At 36.8% G+C, this 21,159-nt stretch overlaps 1 protein-coding gene across 3 annotated transcripts in view; it reads left to right on the top strand.

The window, feature by feature from the left end:
* Positions 1-21,159, top strand: part of ssh (Protein phosphatase Slingshot) — a 176,889-nt gene that overhangs the window by 64,274 nt on the left and 91,456 nt on the right. The window contains exon 2 of one of the 3 annotated variants that reach the window (XM_074116372.1): positions 11,288-11,311. The exons of 1 other annotated variant lie outside the window; for it this stretch is intronic. In XM_074116372.1, coding sequence (XP_073972473.1) covers positions 11,288-11,311 — 24 coding nt within the window. Of the gene's footprint in view, positions 1-1,027; positions 1,440-11,287; positions 11,312-21,159 lie in introns of those variants that run through there. One more of the 3 variants, XM_074116370.1, reaches the window with a different exon arrangement.

Genomic DNA, 21,159 nt, shown 5'->3' on the forward strand with positions numbered 1-21,159 from the left:
CGACAACAGATCAAAACTCATTCAGGACAACAATAGACTTATATATGTAAGTATATTAAAGCCAGTCTGGGCTTATGGCATCGAACTGTGGGGTTCAACCAAACGTGCATAATTGCATAATTATTGCAGCTATATGATATGCATCAAGTTTTTCTTAATTATCCAAAAAATTTATCAAAAAACTACATATTATTGACTTAATTAATAATTTTTATAATAATCATCACATTTATTCATAACAATAATAATTTATGGTAAAATTATCATCATACTATCATCTATTATTAGAAAAATAGAACAAACCTTTTGGCAAGTTGACGATGGCTCGATTTGGTTTTTGCAAAATCTTCCAACACATTTATTTTCTCTTCTAGAGTAAACCACTTTCGTTTGGGAGACATATCCAGAAAAAATAATATTGTTCGTCCAAAGTAATATTGAAAAATGATTAAAATGGTACAAGATGTATGGAGCTTATATAGGGAAACTTTAGGAAAAACCAGAAAAAAAAACAAAAACTTGAGAGGGGGGATAATTCTTTTGATCACCGCGTCAAACGAACTTTTAAAGAATAAGGTGGTCGTTGGTGGGAGGTGAAACATTTAATCCGTTCCCCAAAATCAATGCCCGCGGTCGCTATGTAGAGTGTCCGTTAGACGGCGGAGGTTCTTTTATATAGAAAGTGTATAGGGGTAAAACGGGGAAATCCCAAAACTGTCCTTAAATAGAGGTGGTCGCTAGTGAGAGTGTCCTTTATGGGAGGCTCGACTGTATTTAAAGAAAAAAACTTTCCGTCACATCCGGTGGAAATTGAATATAAAGAAAATTTGCCACGGTCTCGGGGAAGAGTTGAAACTGTAAGAGAAAGTCTATGTACGAGCGAGAGATCCAGGAGCCGACAAAGAGAGGAATGGTCATGCTGGAGAGAGGGGTAGAGGAGCGGTTGGAGGGGAGGTAATAGATTGTGTGTGGGTGGGGGAATCGGAGGATTTGTAGTCCAGGCTGGCGGCGATATCAGTCTAGAGGCAGAATCGCTGGCCGTTGGGTCTATGACGTCGTCGCTGCTGCCCTCTAGCCGCCGTGTCTGGAGCACGTTTTTTTGGTATCGGAGGGTTATTTTTAAAAAGGTGATAAGTAATCTTATTTTCGAGGGAGGTTTTATTCAGTGAAGTGTTACCCTGTTTTTGTTGTGAGTGTGGTCTTTTTTACTTATTTTGGCGGCATACAAAGAGTTATGTTTTAAGGTCGTGGTGAAATAGATAGTAAAAAAAAAATTCTAAAATTAAATATTAGACGAAATGTTGTACATTCTACCGCCTCCGACAGCGCCGGCTTCCGGCCATCATCACAATATCTGGTGCACTAGTAATGCCCATCGACACCATCCTTGGATGCTGAGAGATGTTCCTACTTCTGCAGCACTCAGTCTCCATAATAAAGTAAGCACGGCCAACTTAATTTTTTAATTGAAAACGTGTAACCGGAAGTTGGGAAAAAAATCTAGCTGCGTAACGGACACGGTTTTCTCTTCTCCTCTCAAAAGTTCAAAACTTACCAAATTTTCCTAGAACAATGATATTGATATTTAAATTTTTACATTTCAAGAGATCTACCCCCACTACTTAACTTGTAATTTTTTTTTATCTCTCTTTTCTCTTTGTTATTGGCCTCTTGAACTTAGCAAATCAGCCAATTAAATTCTCCTTTCAAAGCTTCTTTTATATATTGAATGTTTATAGAGTTATCTTGTTGTTTGTTATGAACTCAAAGAGCTCTGTGTAAATGCTGCCATCATCAGCTGTCCAGAGTAGTATTTAAATTGGCAGGTAAACGGACATCCAGTCGCTATCCACAAGCCCTCCACAATCGTTCTCTTCCTTTAGCACATTCCAGGATTAGATGGTTGTGGCGTCTGCTATTATTCCAGAAGTACAGGAACACTGGTGAGTTGTTTCCACCCCAATCCTGGCTAGATGGTGCGGCGAATAGTTGTGATTAAACCGTATTCTAATGACTTGTAAGTTTGTATGTGCGATGTATGTTTATTTAGGAGAAAATTCTCCAAAAATTTGAGTACTGTGTTGTGTAAAGATGTATTTCCGGTTGAAGAAGGTTGAAGGTCTTGAATGAAGCCTTCCCTTATTTGTGTACAAGATACAGGACCATACATTACACAAATACAAACACTTCTGAGGAAATCTATTCATTCCCCTTTCCCTTTACTCCTAATCAAATTTCCCGGGAAAATGTTCCAGATATAAATTCCACGTCATATGTTTATACTACGTCATAGTTTATACTACGTAACAGTTTTTGAAAAAAAAAAAAGAAAATCTGTAAATTACCAGAAAATCTTCTTTTAATAAATTGGCACTTCCGGCCTGTTAATTTACTTTAAATTTGCAAAATCCTGTCCAAAAATGTTTATTTTGATTAACATTACATTAAGATCGTTTATACAATACTATTAACAGTAATGGCACATTAGAGGCATATCTGACCGAAAGTTGGCCGCTTTCCACAAAATCCTGGCTATTTCTTGTGAAAATCTCAAATAATTAGAAAAATCTGGAAGATCAATTTGGGTGGAAAAGTAGAGTGGAATTTTTCGTAGAAAAAAAACAATACAGAACCCAATAATAAGCAGAGTTAGATTGTACACTTTATGAGAATGACACATTAGAAGCATAACCCACCCTGTTTTCTGCAGATCAGTTTTTATTATTTCTAAAGTAGGATCACAGGTATGTGCGTGCCATCACTATACCATTTTTAAAGGAAAATCGGAACCATTTCTGGGAAAAAATCCATTAATTAATAGTACTTCCGGTTAAGGGAGTTCCGTTTTCCTTCCCTGTTAGGTCTCACAACTTGTTTTTCTAAAAATCATTTTTTCCAACTCAAAAAAAAAATAATACTTTAAACCAGATATTCCTGGTGAAAACTTGGAAAAATCATTCGCTCGTAATACTACGTGAATCAAAAAAGGAAGAAGAAATGTTGGTAGCATTGCTGGCGGTACATCGACTAGATATAATAGCCGTTAGTTTATCCTCTAGTGTTGCCACTACAACTTGGTTTAGTACCGTTAAAACATGTTACATACTTCTCAACAATGTTGACGTTGAATTGGAAAAGAATAACATTCTTCAACTTCATTTTTTTTTTTTTACATTCTCTTCAAGATCAATTGGAATTACTGTAGATCTCAGCGATGTAATTTAATTAACAGAAGGACTCTTGGCCATTTTTATTTCATTGACATCGTGGAATCTTATCTGCTGAAGTGTGTATAGATTGGATTAACATTAATATACTGCGGCCATTGGTTCATAGTGAGGGATTTGATCACGCGTAAACATGCCAGATTCCGCCCATTACTGCTAATTCCAATTAAAAGAATGTGTGATCTGGATCTCAAGTCTCATACTTATATTAGCTTTAACATAGCTTCTTACAACAAGAGTGCTAGCTAGAAGGGCTGCTTATATAAACAGTGATATTCACTTAGTACAAGGTACTTTGACTTATTACTCTATGGATCAAGACTTGGTCCAGGATTGGGTTGAAAATTTCTGGGAAGGAGCTATGACCGTGGTTGAAAGTAAAGCCAGATTCCTTGATGCACCTAAACTGCTTTAAGTAGTCGTAAAGTAAAGTAATCGCCTATTTGTTCAGGCGGGTCTTAACGTCCAACTACCAATTAGGTGTCGTTGGCGGAGGCGACTAGCAAACATACTTTACTGTAAAATTTCTTTTATTAACCAATAAATAAAATCCAATGCCTAAAGACCGGGAATCGAACCTAGTACCACAATGCATATTAGCTAAACAGGTCTCGGCTCTAACCGCTCGGCTACCGTGGCGCTAAAACTGCTTTAAAAGAAGCTGCACAAGCTGATCTTCGGTCTAGATCTTAGAAAACTTGCTGTCAGTATAGAAATATTCTCCCTTTATCGTAGAATATTTGCACGACATTGGAATGGTGCCTGCCTTCAAACTGTAGGATTCTGTGTTCTTAAAAACATCTAAGTGATTTTCGATTTTAATAGCAAATTTAAGCACTTGCTACGAAAAGTGGAGTACTCGTCAACAACTCAAAAAGCAGAGGTAAAGTAGGTAGCCTAAGTCCTGGAATTGTTCGTATTCAGATTGACGAAAAGCGACTTCCGCCAAATAAGTCACAACCTTCAAAATCGGAAATGCAATTAGGAACCTTAATAGCAATAATTTTCCCTTACGGAGAGCACTTGCGAGCCTGTAGAATGATTATCCTCCAACTCCAACTACTTTAAAGCTTTAGATGCTCTGGGGATGGCGTTGCTGCAGCAATTCCAAATCTACACTCTAGGAAGACACTATTAAGCAATATTTAGCACAACGCCAAGTGCTGCTTGGAATAGTTATTGGTCACGTTAGTTTTCCGTCTTAGTGCCTCCCAATGCTATACGATTCCATCTACTGCCGCGATGTCCTCTTATAAAACTTCCGGTTTAATCAATTACTGGCCTTGAGAAAGGAAATTAGAGATTAGAGATGATGGTGTCCAAAATTACAGGATTTAAGGAGAGAAAAAATCGCTAAGATCACGAGCGGAAGTAGGAAATGGGCTATCCCGTGACTCAGCGTCTTCTAGATTGCAATATCCTTATTGTAGTTCGCTCATCCAGGCATTGTCCATTGTCTGCATTATCTCTCTCAAAGTTTCAATGATAAATCACTTGTAAATTTAAATCTAGTTTATTATTTTTTTAATTTAAATATTTATTTATCTCATAAAATAGATAGAGTGCATGCTATTTATCAGAAATTTGAATAAATTTAGGCCAAAATGATCTACAGTCTTTGTTTTCTTGTTTGTCAGTTCGCCATGATGTAAGGTCCCTGAAAAAGCTTAATTCCAGATAAGTCTTGTCTAATTAATGTCCTTAATAGGATAAACTAGTTTTTTGTTTTGTAAAAGTAGGAATTTTTACTGATCATCGAGCCTCCCCCCTGAACCGTCGTTAAGTTGTTAAAGCAGTTTAAGTCTCAGATTCCTCATTGATAATCCCAAAGAAAATCCCACTATAGCGCTGATGAATTTCGATCGATTCGTGTCAAACACAGGGACTAGAGCAGGGGTCCCCAAACGTTTTACGCACAGGGGGCCACCAGTTCACTGTCCCCTCAGACCGTTGGAGGGCCAGAATATAAAACAAACTATAAGTAAAAACAATGAAACGGGAATATTTCAAGTAAAGAACAAGTAAATTTAAATCACCAAACTGCCCAGTATTTCTGAGGGAACTATAGACCACCTGCTTTTTGGCTAATGAGATGGTCCAATGTCCGCTTTAGTTATAGTGCTTTGCCTTTCTTCCTACTTCTGGCTGTTATCTTACACACTGTTTTCGGAGCCGTGACGCCGTGCATCCCGCGCGTCATCGGAAGTAGTACTGTACATGAGCGACGCAGCGCTTTTGCGACACCGCCACATATAGTGCTGCTCCTCTCACTTGACCACCAATGAAAGAGATGGCCTCCTTCCAGAAGTGAGGCGGTGGCCGCGGATAAATGTCCTCCTCAGGGGGTCGCATGTGGCCCACGGGCCGCCGTATTTTGGGGGACCCCTGGACTAGAACCTCGGACCCTTGCTCGGCCTGAATAGAAGATCCCCAGGGGCAAAAAGCTTCTATTGGTCCTAAAGCTCTTCTGAATGTTTTTTTCCCTACCTTTGGTAGCTTTGGCCTTCCACCTTCTTTCAGGGACTTTGATCTTACTGTTAGACGTACCACCCTCCCAACCACTGTTAAGATCTCATCGTTTCAGCTTTCTGAGATGTTTCTAATCTTGAGATATTTTTTTGTCTACACTCACACTTTTGTGTGGATTGATTTAATATTTTAAAAAAAATTCAGTGGACTGTTGTTGAAACTATAACCTTAATGTTTTTCTGCAGAGGGACTAATAACCTTCTTTGTTTACATTTCTACGTGTTTATTGTCAGTGTTGCCATTATCTCTATGTAAAGAAAGAACAATTTAAATCCATCTTAGGTATGTTTGTAGTGTTTATTGTTGTACTCGTTTAAATTGTCATTGTACATATATACTTGTATATATTTCTTTGACCTTCATTTCGTAAACATATATGTTTAGTTTATTACCTGGAACTCTGCCCATTTTATTTGTTCCTATGTACAGTAAATATTATTTATTAAATATAGTTTAGGAATGTTTACAATTGTACATTGGTCTCATAAACAATACAGCTTGGCAGATTAAAATAAACATAAATTATGTTTTAAGATGTTATTTATTGTAAGCTCTGGCTGAAATAACAAATTTAACTATTTATGGGGGGGGGGAGTTAATTCTGTGTTGAAAACGGAAGTAGCTTCGTTTCCGTTAAGAGAGTTTTTTTCCCCATATCTTTTCCTGTTTTTACTTTCACTTACACCCCGCGCCACTACCTGATAAATATTTTTTCACTGCAACATCCGCTTTAGAGGCCACAGCACCGGAAAAAAGATTTTTTTCCGAAAATGGTGTGCGATTGTGTGCGTACTTCTAAACTTTAAAAAGTAAAAGGTAAGTAATTGCCTGTTTTTCCAGGCGGGGCTTAACGGCCAACTACCGAATTGTCGTGGACGGAGGCGACTAGCAAACATACTTTACTATAAATTTCTCATATTAACCATTAATTCTCCTATAGATGTAACTTCTAACCTAGCCTAACCTAACCTAACCTAGCCTAGCCTAGCCTAGCCTAACCTATCCTATACTAGTCCAGCCTAACCTAACCTATCCTATCCTAGCTTAACCTAACCTGGTTTTAACCTAACCTAACCTTGCATAGCCTAACCTAACCTAGCCTAGCCTAACCTAACCTAGCGATGAGAAACAGGAAAAGAAACACTTCACGGAAGGTTCTATTTATAGTTACCATTTATTAGTTTTTTAACTATTTAGTCTAAAAGGAGATAATGGTGAATTTAAGTGGACATGTATAAACATTTTTGTTTTATCTGTCGTAGCGCGCATGCGTCCCTGACCGGGTTCGGATTTTCAGCCATCATCAGAGGTTAAACAGTTCGGTGTAGAGAATTTGCCAGTTGAAAGGAAGTGATTGAACTTCTACTAATTTCCGTAATATAAAATAAGACAATTTTTTTTTTCTTTGGGTGGACGGAAATCGGAAATTGATTAGCGGCGCATCTAAATAACTGTTTAATTTTACCCCAATTTCAACCAAATCTGGATATCGATTTCTCGCAAAACTTTTGATCTTTCGATCTGACGACTGGTCGAAAATATTACCTGAATAGAGTCGTAGCCAACCATGCCTATATTGCACAATTATAGCTTTCTAGGATACTTAATGCGATTTATCGAGAATATCGATTATAGTTTTCACACACACACACATCTCATGGTTGGTTTCAAGCTCACGAGATTCTTTTGCCATTTTATTTAAGCAATCCGATTGGCTAGAGAAGAATGTAAAAGCTAATCATTGCACACTGACTTCCTGTTCGGTTGCGGTATTGTTGATTACCTTGGGGTTTAGCTCTAGACACTGGTTTGTTGTACAGACACACACACACGTGACAGACTCGCACACCAATCAAGATCCAAAGCTATCCACTAATTGCTCTGTCCTTCATCCTACCATATACGGCACTAAATAGCCATTTTTGTTTGTTTTTTTTTGCCCCAACTAATTGCAGAGCACAGCTGGTTCTGAGAGACCCTAACTCAGTACAAGGGGTTACACTTGTCGGTGACATGGGCGGACACCACATTGTTCTAGTCCAGTTCTCTGCTGAGCAGAAAGGTTTCACTACTGGTTATAAAATTCAAGGTTATCATTGTTAGGTGGCTTTGTGTTAGTAAATTAGTGTGCACAAATGGTAGTGTGTGTGTGTGCCTGGAGTGTTGCCAAGGTTACGGAGTATATAATTACTAATTGTGGAAGAATTCTTCACATTTTTTTTAAAAAATATGTTCATGTATAAATAATTATTAATAAATATTTAAAGAAAAATAACATTACGATAGAACATGGATAGAAAGAATGTCGGGGATTCAATTTAAGATTATTTTTGGGTTTATTTGATTGATTTTTTTTTTAAATTGATCTATTATTGGACGTATATACAAAACTACTGGACTTTTGCGGAAGTAAAGGTGGTAAAACCGTGCGGAAAGTGGTCACTTCCTGTTCAGAAACCGTCTTCAAACTCGCGACTCATCTAATCATACTTAAAAACACACGGAAATAAGATTTCCACCCGGAAGTGTCCTTGATTAAATTGTGGTTTTGTATAATGGAGTGGACTTTACAACCTTCTTGAAGTGAGGTTACAATTTTTGGAAGACTGGATCCAGTTTGGCCAAACTATTCCAGTCTTCCAGTTATGGAGTTACTAAGGATCGCGGTGGTCATAGTAGTAGCGATGACTGGAGATTAGTGAGAGCGCTAAGTGGGGCCCAAGTGTCCTGGACTCATTCAGCCTTGCTGGAGGTTAGCGTCCATTGTCTCCTCCACGGCGGTGCCTTCCAGTTCTTCTTTAATTAAAAGGTTTCAAATAAAGGAAGTAAGATATTACGTGTGTGAAAAGGAAGTGCACTAAGTTTGCGGTCGGAGTATTTTTTGAAAAACTCTTCCAATAAAGTCGTACTTCCGCTGCGATTGGCGCCCAAAAAAAATAAACACGGCCATATTGATCATTTGTTTTTTGTTTTTTTTTTAATTCAGGAGATTACAAAACTTGTATTTCCGGTAAGTACTAAATTACGCAAACTGTGACAGGACACGAGTAGCGGAAGCACGTCAGCAAGCTGAACTTTTACGCTCAATGTTTTCAACTTAAACGTTGTGTTGCAATTTTATTTATATTATTTTTTTGACCAGTTAAAGTTTTGCCTTTTTGGGGTTAAAAGGAACTGGAACTGGCCCAATTATGGCTGGAAAATATTACCATAAACTAATTTCCATAAAAAATCATAAAGCTAGAAGTGTGTGTAATTATCTTTTTACGCCACCAGGCACCACCAGCACCTTATCTACCAACATATATTTTAATTGTTTAATTTATGGTCTTCTGACGGCCGGCCGTGACGTAACATCCGTTTCCTGTCGACCTGTTCCTTTATCTTTCTCTTAATGATACAAAAATAAAAAAAGGAGTGGAGGTAATATTGCGATTATGGCAAATTTACAAAACAGCTGGGGGTGTAACAGCTGTTTCTGTTATTACGTAGATCGATAACCTTTTGTTCAACAAGAAAATTCGATTTTTGGGTAATTTCTAGAAGAGGATTTCCTGTGGGGGCAGGGACCATTTTTCTGTAATCTAGGGGGTTCTATCACTTGGCTTACTGTAGTTTCAGGAAAAAGTAGGGGTTCAATCTACGAGGTCTGTGAATTAAGTAGACTGATTTTTTTATTCAAAAAGAATTACAATTCTATATTGTCACCTTCAAAATAACTTCCTTCTGAAGCCACACAGCGCTGGAGACGTTTCTTCCACTCCTCATAGCAGTGCTCGAACTCCGATACTGGAATAGCCTTCAGCTGGTCGGTTACAGCCGTTTGAATGTTTTCTGACTGTCCCAAAATGAGTTCCCAGGAGGTGATTTTTTCAACTTCGGGAAGAAAAAAATCACAAGGACTCAAGTCAGGCGAATAAGGAGGCTGTGAGGAGCCACAGGAATGTTTTTACTGGCCAAAAACTCTGGTTTATTGAAATTGCTGTGTGACAAGGAGCATTATCGTGGATGCAACACCCAAATTGTTCTTGATGTTTGGTCTCACACGAATGACCCTTTTTCGAAGTTTTACCCTCTCGGTAAAAGTGTTGATTGACCGTTTTTGACCTTGAGGTCAGAAACTCTTTGTGGACGATTCCGTGGATATCGGAAAAAACAAATCAGCATGCATTTTAGATCTTCGACTTCGGCCATCCTTGCTTTTTTGGGCCTTGGAGAGGTTGAAGTATGCCACTCCATGCTCTGGCGCCATGGTTTCTGTGGGTCGTACTCAAACACCCAAGACTCGCCACCAGTAATAACACGTTCCAGAAAATGGGGGTTCCAGAACTCATTTTGGGACAGTCGAAAACATTCAAAAGGCTGTAACCGACCAGCTGAAGGCTATTACAGTATCGGAGTTCGAGCACTGCTATGAGGAGTGGAAGAAACGTCTCCAGCGCTGTGTGGCTTCAGAAGGAAGTTATTTTGAAGGTGACAATATAGAATTGTAATTCTTTTTGAATAAAAAAATCAGTCTCATTACTTAATTTACAGACCTCGTAGTTTCAGGAAAACTGCTTTCCAATTACCGGAAGTCCCTATTCTACTCTATTGATCGGGATTCTTAAAAAACGGCTTCGCAAAGAAACCCAGTCATACATACGACTACATCATTTCCTGGTAAAGTTCGCTTGAAGGCCCCCATTCAGTATGATCTACGGTGACGAAAACTCGTTTTCCAGATTTCTAAAATTGGGAATTGGTACTTGTACAAGCTAAAAGCACCCACAGATGTTGCATTGTTTTAGTCTGGATTTGTGATGACGTAAGCACTTAAAATCATCAATAACTTTATTATCTATCAAATAGGCTAGTTCTTAATTCGTACATCCTTGATCTTCTGTTGAAATATTGACAATTGTGTTGAGGAAAAAAAGTCGACTTCAATTCTAATTTAGAAACCCTTATTTAGAAGTATTGATTGAATAGGCCTTGAAATGATTTCGTTCTTACAATCGAATCAAATCGATTCAGATAAATTCTGTTTCGCTTTCTCTTTGACTGATTGCGGTCAGAGCAACACCAAGGAGGCTCCAGCTCGGCAATTCTCTTCGCCCTTCCAGTACCGTCTCCAGCAATTTTTGTTTCCAATACTCCATTGGACGTTCTAGTTTAGTACCTATTTTTATAGTTTCTCGTTATTCTCTGATCAAAACATGAAGAATGCTATCACCACCCAATGGGAGTGGTCATTTAAGTGCAACTATGGTGCTTTACGAAGAGTAGAGAAAAGTGCAACTTTTCCCCATTTTCTCTGTTGCAGTTATGGAGATTTCGTCAAAACTACTTCCGACGGAAATGCACAGTTTTCAATTTTTTTTAAAAATTGAGATTTTCTTGAAAAAAAAAAAAATACGTAAATGTTATAACCTTGAGCAGGAAATAGTCGTGTGAGTATATAAACCGGATATTGTGAGCTGTTTTGTGTTTAATAATATTACTGGTAGTTTTCGACCTCAAACTAATGGTCAGTTTCGACTCTGTTACAGGTAAGTGATCCGTTCTGTCGACTTGTAAGTATCCATTTATATTTTTTGATTCTTTTTAATATGATATAGTTTATGATACTATTTTTTAAAAAAAATGATTTAAGGCGCGTCAACATCTAAGGGTTATTGGCGCCCGGAGCTTTTTTCAGTGCACTGCCGGCCTCGGGACAGTGTTCTCTCGTTGTCCATCACCGGATAGTGTTGACTGTAAGAAGCTCCTAGGATGAGAAAATCTAAAGGTCAGCAGCTGGATTCGAACCCGCGGGACCTCCGCGTGGGAGTCCAGTGCGCTAACCACATAGCTAAACCCTTCCCTTTTATGATACTATTATCACATGTTGCCAACTAAAATCTTGAACAATGTCCAGGTGTGACAACCAAAATCATCCAGGGTAGACCTAGAGAATTACAATTATTAAAACTGTCCGGTAGGACAGTTGTATAAGGGTTGATCGTCAAAAAACTGCACGAAAAAGTGTAACGTTGAAAAACACACTTTTTCTATAAAAGATAAAATTCCCAAATTTTCTGTATAATATCGGGAAAATCCTCCTTTATAAGTGTAATTTTTTTGCAACAACCTAAATCTGATAGTTCTCAAGAAAAAGTGGCCGAAAAATTTTACACGTGTTATTATTGTCTTACACGTGGTGCTTGTCCACAAGAAGATTGTACACGTGGACTTATTTCTAACCGCTTCTTCGTCCCATTGTTCTGTATAAATAGGCCACAGTCCCCAGTTTTAAAAACATAACTAACAAGAGTTTATTTTTACTTTCGCCTCCGCCCAGAACTGGGAAGTTTTGTGATCACCAAGTACTATTTTTACAAGAGTGTTTCTTTTCTTTGCACCGGGAATGTTCCTTTAAAAAAAAATCTCCCTTCCATGGGTGCCTGTATCATTAGAACGTGTATTCCCTTCTTTTAATTCCCAAAATGGTTCCTTAGATTTACTTCATCGTACAGTAAGTACAACCTGGACTTAGAGTCAGATCTATCTAGAACTGTTATTTGCATTTTTTCTCCCCTAGAAATATTTATTTTGGGGCATTTCTGGTGGTAAACATGCCTCTAACGTTCCATTTCAGTATAATGTACCGCTTTACGAACTGTGAGAACAAACTACATATGTTCGACGTAGAACTTATATAATTTGGAGCATTGTACTATTACCGAGAGACAAAGACGTTTGCGTGTTCTTCAAACTGTTGAGCCCAAGTGTTTTTGACAAACCAGTTATAAGATTTAAAAATGTTACAGAAAATAACCAAGTTGTTTATTATAACCTAATATATAATGGAAGTTCATGTGAGGTTATCCTGTTCTAATGTGGTGCTCTTCTCTGATGATATTAATTTTTTTTTTTTTTTTTTTTTTTTTTTTAGCACACAGTGCCTTCTGTATTCTGTATGTACAGTAGGAGAACGTGTGCCAATGCAATGCCTTCTAGAATATAGTCGATGTACGTAAAGGTTTATTTAAGGTTATCGACTCTGCACTGTTACTACTCCGCGTACAACGCCGCTATACACGTTCTGGCTATAATCTCCTCCACAAATGCACATGTTGAAGTGCCGTTATAAACGATGTTCCCTCTCGCCGTAATTGAACCTTTTTTTTTATCCCTTCCGGTTGGATAATTGAAAATCCAAGAGCCCATGTTGATTGGTTTCGATTTATTTGTGTAAATAACTCGCCAGACTTTTCGTTTACGTAATTAAATTTTTAAAACTTAAATTTTTACTAAAAAGCAGTTGACTTAAGCAAATTACGCTGTAAAAGTACCACATTCGGGGATGGAGGGAATTAAAAACTTCAGTTGCACTTCCGGCCAGTCAGTTAGTATTCTGTTTGAGTTCCGGTAAATCTGCGAGCATTTCGAACTAGGTTTTCCTTTACATTCATTTGTTTACGCAAACAGCTGACTTGTTTTTTTTTTTAATCATTACGCATGCGTGATGATGACGCTAGTGTATCATGTTTGCATGCCAATTAAAATAAGAAGTGCCCGTGCCCGTCTGTTTGTGGTTGGGCAAAATCCGTTATCTGCTGCTACTGCTGATGATGATGATGATGGTACCGTTATAAAAAAAATACGGTCGCTTCAGTTTTTGATTGCTTTACCTTTAAGGGCATCCAAGGCCATATTGTTTTTTTCATTGATATGCCCAAAAAAATTGTGACGTTAATTCTCCCCTTTATTCCATGTGTTAGTCAAGAGATACCATTTATGCTATTTTGGCATGTTTATTCCCCACATAAATGGTGTTTGTAGAGGGGGTAAAAAAAAATTACGAATTTTCACGATCTTCTACGAAGTATTACGATGTCAAATTTGGTTTGATCAGTTTTTGCGTTGGAAAAACCCCCTTTTTTTTAGCTCCTTTTAGTCTAAGAAAAGATGTTTTCCGGAAATGGTCTGTTTACGTACGTAAAAGTAAACTTTACTCAAAAAAAAACCACACAAATAAAATGTGTTGGTTTCTCCATAACCTAAAAAAGAAAACAATCTCCTTAAGTTTACAAGTTTTTAGCATAAAATGGCCAACCGGAAGTACCACGTAACAGAACTATTTTTCCTCGAGAAAACTCCCACTTTTTTCTTTTACATACACACACACATTGCTCTCATTTTTTAAAAATCAATTTTCTTTTCCTGGAAAATTCGATTCGGAGCTTTTCTAGGCCTAGTACTAGTTCGCCACTTATGTGGTTTAAAGGAAGTTTCCCAGTTTATGAGTTCGTGGAAAGTGCTCCACCGGAAGTGCTGCTTTATTGAAAATATTTGTCACTTTTTTTTACGATTTTACCTCAAAAGTTGCATGGATGATTCGATCTGAATTGCGTATACAGATTACTATAGGTTTTTTTTTTGGACAGTTGGATAAACTGTGGATTCACTTTCGTCTCAAGTGCAACGACAAACGCTACAGAAGTCGTGGTTTAAAGGGAATAGTAAAACTTAGAATCTTGACAATTGTGTTGTGAATTTGATTATCAAAACTTTATTTTGTTGCTATATCGTGATTTCCAAAACCTCGCTCAAGGCCACCACAGTTTTTACGTCAAAGTTAGACCCCAAGGATTTTTTGGTTTGATTCTTGGGACTCCTGAAGATGTACGTACAACGAGCATCTTATTCCTCCCATATATGATGATGATCCTATTGAACAAATCATCATTCTACAAATAATAACAAACTTTGCCTTTGTAAAAAGGGGACAAAGTATAGTGAAACTACGTAACAACAACAAAAAAGCGAACGGTATCGGTCATTGTGTTCGTTGTTTTGGACTGTAGATAGTGTCAGCATTGGGTTTAACGAACCTCACTTTAATTATATATATATTTACTCTTTGTTTTACAACTTCCGCTATAGATTATTACGTAGGACATTGTTGGCGACCCTGGCTGGTTCCTCTATCTTCCTGGACAGCTAAAAGTACTTAGCGGAAATTGAGGAGGGGATGAGCTGTCAGACGCAGTTTTCTCTTACTGCTTCCCCTCTTACGTGAGAAAGTGGTGACGTATAATACAGACTGCCGGAAGTTAGGTTATGTAACCCCCCCACAGTATACTAGACAAACTGGTAACTAAACAGTATTATCGTACATTTTAACTATAGGTTCATTGAGCAGCAGATGTTCACCATATCTCGGTAAGTTATTAGAAGGGCTGCGCCAGCCGGGTGATGAGTGAAGAGGAGGGTTCTGGATGCTGCTAAGTTCTCACGCTGCTTGAACTGGGGTGGTGACTTATTTGTGGGAGAATCTCTGGTTCCCAGGAGGGAAACACGTTACAACTGGTTTAACTAGCTCGTTATCTTTGGATACTCTCGTGGCAGTGATTTCCCTCGAACGGAAATGACGCATTACGCAATGGATTTTCTTTAAAAATACAATACATTTTTTTTTTGCCCCATTTAAGCGGGGCCAGGGTTCCCGTTGGAGAAAGTGCATTTTAGCCTCCTTTTTTGGGCATCCCTAGCCTAACCAACCAACACACCCAAAATTCCTCTTAACTCACTCACACAATAGTTGTCAGCCTGGATAGTTTAGGTATGTGGCGCAAAGGCAGACTTTAGCTCAGCCTAATCCAAGGGGTCGTTTGATCTGTGTCGCAGGATGATTGGCTCAGTGGTGACTGGGTCCCAGGTAGGGCTTACAATACCGAAGTAAAATCTGAATGCCGGTATTTGATATTTGAAATTTGAAATATCGGGATACCGGTATTAAAACCGGTATTATTAATAAAAAATTTACTAGTTATATTTTTACTTACATCAGATATTATATTGACTTGTTAACAAATAATTGCTGAAATCTAATAAATATTGTTCTGAAATGAGTAGATATTATTAATTTTATTACATAGAGAGTAGGAATAGGTAGGTAAAAAAATCGTGCAAATAAAAAAAGTACATATTAAATTTTATGTTATATTTTACATATAATAGGCTCACATGGTGTTATGTAATTAAAGAAGCGAAAAATATAATTAATTGAAAGTATTTATGAAACAATATTAATAACTTGCGTTTTGTTTATTAAAGTATGCTCTTAAAAAACATAAACAATCAATCGTTTCATCATCAAGCGAGGACCGAATTTTCGTACAAATATAACCAGCCGCTGAAAAAGCTCTTTCTGATTCTACACTTGTCGGCACTATTGTCATTAAGAAATCATACACATTTTGTAAATACGTTCCTTTGGTTCCTGTTTTTTCAAAAAAAGTAATTTCATCTTTTATTTTTTGTTCCAGACTTGGAATTTTTTTAAACGCAGGCACGGGTGAAGTATTTAGTGTTTCGTCTATTGCTGCCTGTAGTTTTCTCTTTAATGCGTTTACGTTTACCTTGTCAGATTCTAATATTGTTTCGTTACTAATTTGAAAAGATATTGGAAGGGATGTTTCTTGCACAACTTCCATATCTTCTGTATCTTCTAGATTTTCATGTGTGAGCCGTTTTGTTAAGCTTACAATTTTTTTAATGATTGTAAATTTGGATATGCGTTTAAATACTTCTACAACATCTTGTGAGCTTTTTTGCAGATACTAAAGGATTTGTGATAATTCAGTTCGTCGCAGTAAAATTCGAGATTTTAATGCTTCCAATAATTCTAATGCAATTGTAGATTTTTGCTGGGAAAGAGTATTTAACATAAATGTCAAAGAAGCGTCAGCCGTCAAAAGATTTGCATCTTTTCGGCATAATGCATCTACTGTTAATTTTACAGGAGTAAGAGCAGCAATAATTGAAGATAATAAATTAAATTCTTTATCTGAAAAATGATAAATTGTGTATAAATTCAATTTTTATCAACCAATGTAATACAAAAATACCGGTATTTTTACATAAATACCGGTATTTTTACATAAATACCGGTATTTTTACATAAATACCGGTTTTTAATTATGGACAAAAATCGTCCGGGATTCCGGTATTCGGGATCCCGAGATCCTGGTATTGTAAGGCCTAGTCCCAGGGGCAGGGAAGCTTCTAGGCTCTAGGCGCGCCCCTAAGTTTAGGTATCCTTTGCTGACTAACGTGGACTTAGCCAGGTCTTTAGAAAGCGCTGCTTAATTAGCTCTATCAGGCAGTACCAGTTCATTGATTCACTTCCTCCAAATTTTTTTTCCGGAATCCCCCAAATTGGGCGCGCCTCACTGTGAACATAATTTTCTCTCCCCCCCCCCCAGAACAATGCAAGGAAACTTGAGGGAAGGCAGTGGCAGTTAGGTTTTCTTCTAAAAAAAAAAAAAACTTTCCGGTATTACGTATGTTCGTATCAGTTACAAAAAAAAAAAATTAACGAAGGTTGTAGGGTTAAGGTCAGTGAAAAGGGGAGTATTTCCTTTGTCCTCTTTGAGCTTTGATCAACTTTCTTTAGAGGGAAAATTTACTTTTTTAGTGAGTTTCCATGGCTGGGAGGAAAATTTGGGTTTCTCTCTAAAGTGTTTTCTCTTTGAACGGTTGTACGGCTTTATCACCACCTACATATGGTTGTGACGAAAATATGTTGCTGGAAAAAAAACTCGAAACATGAGAAAAGTTTCCCCTGCAGAATTATTTTCCTCAAACGTGGCTACTTTTTACAGCATCCGCTATTTAAGAGAAAACTCTGTGGAAAACAGTTTCACTCCGGTTTTTTTTTGTTTATTTACTTGCGATAAAGTATGGTGGGTAGGGGCTATAAATAGAACAATGAAACGGAAAGTCACTAGTTTTGTAGGAGATGTTTCTCTCCGGGTGGAAAACCGGCCGCCAAGTGACCTACTTCCGCCTGCTGCTAATGGCAACACTGTGCACTCCAGGGGTCACCTAGTTCTTCTCGCTTTCAACCACCTCTAGTTGGACTACTGGTCTTTAGACTACAGGGCCTCCGTTCTGCTGCAAACTACTGGCGGTAGTTTAAGTGCTACTAACTTGCGAATCACTTAGAGGAGATCAGTTTAAACTGTAACTTAAAACTTGTTATTAGAATTTTTTTTTAAAAAATCCTCTAATGTTGGTCTCATGATTTTTCCCAATCAGTTTTTTTGGGGGGCTCCTCGTCTCAACCTAATTTTTATTTATCCAATTCTTCCCAGTTACTTCCGGTCTCTTACAGCCTCATACAGCCCACTTCCGGTACTCAAAATGTCTTCGTCAATTTCTAGTATCGGAAATTTTTTAGTTAGACATTCTTCAGACTCTTTGCTACAGCCAACGATATCTTTTGATCATGCTTAGAAGTCGCAAATATTTATTTGGCTAATGTACTCTGAACTTTTGTAGAAGAACCAAATCTATCATGTTTCAACTGGTCTGGAACCTTCAGTGTTCAGTTGTGCCACACCATTGGTATGATTTATTCCTGTTTCTAAATATTGAGCACCTGAATTGATTAGAAGGCAGAGAAAATATTTTAGTAAATTGATACTTACAATACGTCAGCGGTGTAATGGTCTAGCAGTCATGTGTGCAGGCATATCAGATCTACGTGGCCGTGGTTTTGTTCTCAATGCATAACTGGTGTCACCTTGTCAGCTGGTTCGCAGTAAAGTTTCAAAAAAATAAATAAATAATAAAAATAACTGACGCATGTAGAATATTTAACAATACGGACAATCATAAATTTTTAATTACTCGTATATCAGTCTAGCCTTCACCAATCATTCCTCTGATATTCACTCACTTTATTCATGTTAATAACCGGAAATTGACGTCATTCTGTTACTTTTATTTATGTAATTAAATTTCCTCGGAAAGCAGACTGTGCACAAAATTGCTGATTTCGTCTAAAAGTAAAATGTCAAAGGAGAAAAGAACCATGACGTCAGAAACTCCCATTGCAATCAATATTCCCCTGAAGAAAACTGAAATAGACCTAACACACGTATGTACAAAGACCAATTTACGTCATAGCTGTTAACTGAATCAATATTTTTTATTTATTTATTTTTTCAACCCAAAATTTTTATTTTTTTGGAGCAAATTTTGGGAAATTTCTACTAACATAAGTAAAAATACCGAAAAGACATTAAAAAAAAGTTTATCAACAATTTATATGTGGAACTGTACTGCAAAAAACACATTTTTATCATTAATAATAAGGATTGGTCTATTTTGAATGCAGGCGTGGCCTGTCGGATGTGGGCGGGGTCAACTAATCTCTTTTGATTGGCTCTGTCTTAACGCCTACATTTTGTTCACCTTCATACTTCAATTGTGATTAGTCAGTTCTATAACACTTATTATTTCTAAAACTTTTAATACAATTAATCTTGTTTTTATATTTATTGTTCTTTCTTAGATGAATTGTCAAATTATCCAATAAAAAAATCATTTTTATTGAATAAATGCCCAAAAAATAAAGATATTCTTTTAAGAACAGGATTTCTCAGCGTATTTAGGCGAGATATTGAAGTTCGAAATTTAGGGTAATGCAAATAGCTGGAAACTTCAATATCATAGGGTGAAAAAATAAATGACTAGGTCATCTTCAGGGCTAGTTTACAAAGTAATATTTTACATTACAGGGTTGGTGTGTCTTCTGTCTTGCAGAGTCCATGAACAGACAAGACATAAGACACACCAACCCTGTAATGTAAATATATTACTTTGTAAACTAGCCCTGAAGATGACCTAGTCCCTAGGTCGAAAGCTCGGCAGAATAAATGTATCACGACTGAAAACTGGCATTTATTTTTTCATCCTATTGAAACTATGAATCAGTCACCAATAATAATGAACAGCTATTTCAATATCATATATCTCCTGTCCAATCCTCTCAAAAACATTGATATTTTACTCGATTGTATACGAGTTTGAGAAAAAGACGTAATTTTGGTGTCCTTTTTTATCGATTAATAGGGAGGATTTTTTTTATCGATTAAGTAAACTAAATTTTCTTATTTTATTTATGATTGATTGGCATTGACAATTAAATTAATTATTTTTTTCTAATTACAAATAAGTTTGAAAAATTTAATTCTAAAGCAGAAAAACCAAATGATTAAGTTAGCATAAAATATAAAATTTAAAAGGAAATAATATCTAATTGTGGTACATAGTTGCGGTGACCAATAGTGTCCCACATGGGCAGCCAGTCGGCAAAAAGGCTCTGTGCGCATGCGTGTTATAGTCGTGTTGCCCTCGTTTATATTGGCTCCCTTATCTGCTGCCTCTATGCCCGATTATATCATAATCATGTTTCTTAATTAACTTTTATTGATTTTATAATTATTTCCCGTTTTCGTTTGCAACAGTTCTTTAAAATATCGTATTAATTTATTTAAAATAATTCTAACGTAAAAATTTATTACTTTTTCTTTTAGTGCCAGCACAATAATGATGCGTGAAATTTAGATTATAGAGCAATTTCTATAGTCATATTTACAGTAATTGGGCAAACACCTGTAGCAAAGGCGGAGTATTTAGAATCTGGAATATTGACCGGAAGTCTGGGGAGTGGTTTCTGATTTTCCCAATAGGGAAATTGCTGTAACCCTTCTTTTTTAATAAGAAAATTGTATAAATCACTTCCACTCTTCTTCTATCCCTTTGGACTCAGAATGTGCACCCAAAAAATTTCTTGCAAGATTTCAATTCCTGGTAGAACTTACGAGAGAACCAGATCTGATGAATGGGGGTATAAGTTTCGACTATAGTTGCGATTCCCATCGAAAAAAAAAATCTCCTTTGTGGCTAAGTTTTGTGGCCTAAATTGAGGCGCCACGATAGCCGAGCGGTTATGATACTAGACTCGCAATGTTAAGATGTATTGTTGGTTTAGTGGGTTCGATTCCCGGTCTTTAGCCCTTGGATTTTATTTAATGGTTAATATGAGAAATTTATAGTAAAGTATGTTTGCTAGTCGCCTACGTCCACGACACCTAATTGGTAGTTAAACTTAAAAACTCGCCTTAAAAAATAGGCAATTACTTTACTTATGGCCTAAATTGAAGGTTGTTTTTCTTGTCTTTCAGCAAGTTAAATAACATTGTAAAAAATATCTCCTTTAAATCTAAAGGAATGCAAATATTTCAAAATACTGTTTGTATAAAAAACCAGTTGCCATTTAAAGAATTTAAACGTTTTTTATATTTTTTTTTTAAATTATTTTCTTTGTATTTAGTTGGCCACAGTTATAATAATAACGGTTTTTTTTTTGTATATAAATAATATATATTTTTATTTTTTATTTTATAAAATAAAACTGGTCTGATCTATAAGGCAATGGATAGCCTTGGATACCAATACGTCACGCGAGCACTTCACTCAAAATCCCCCCCTCCATGAAATAGCTGGCAATGACCATAGAATTTCTTTTTATTAAGAATATTATTTTTGAATAGTGCATTTCCTTAAAAACGTCATCAGTTCA

This window comes from Rhodnius prolixus, unplaced genomic scaffold, assembly GCF_049639745.1.
Source record: "Rhodnius prolixus isolate KJV_2025 unplaced genomic scaffold, Rpr scaffold_13, whole genome shotgun sequence".
NCBI classification, from domain to species: domain Eukaryota; kingdom Metazoa; phylum Arthropoda; class Insecta; order Hemiptera; family Reduviidae; genus Rhodnius; species Rhodnius prolixus.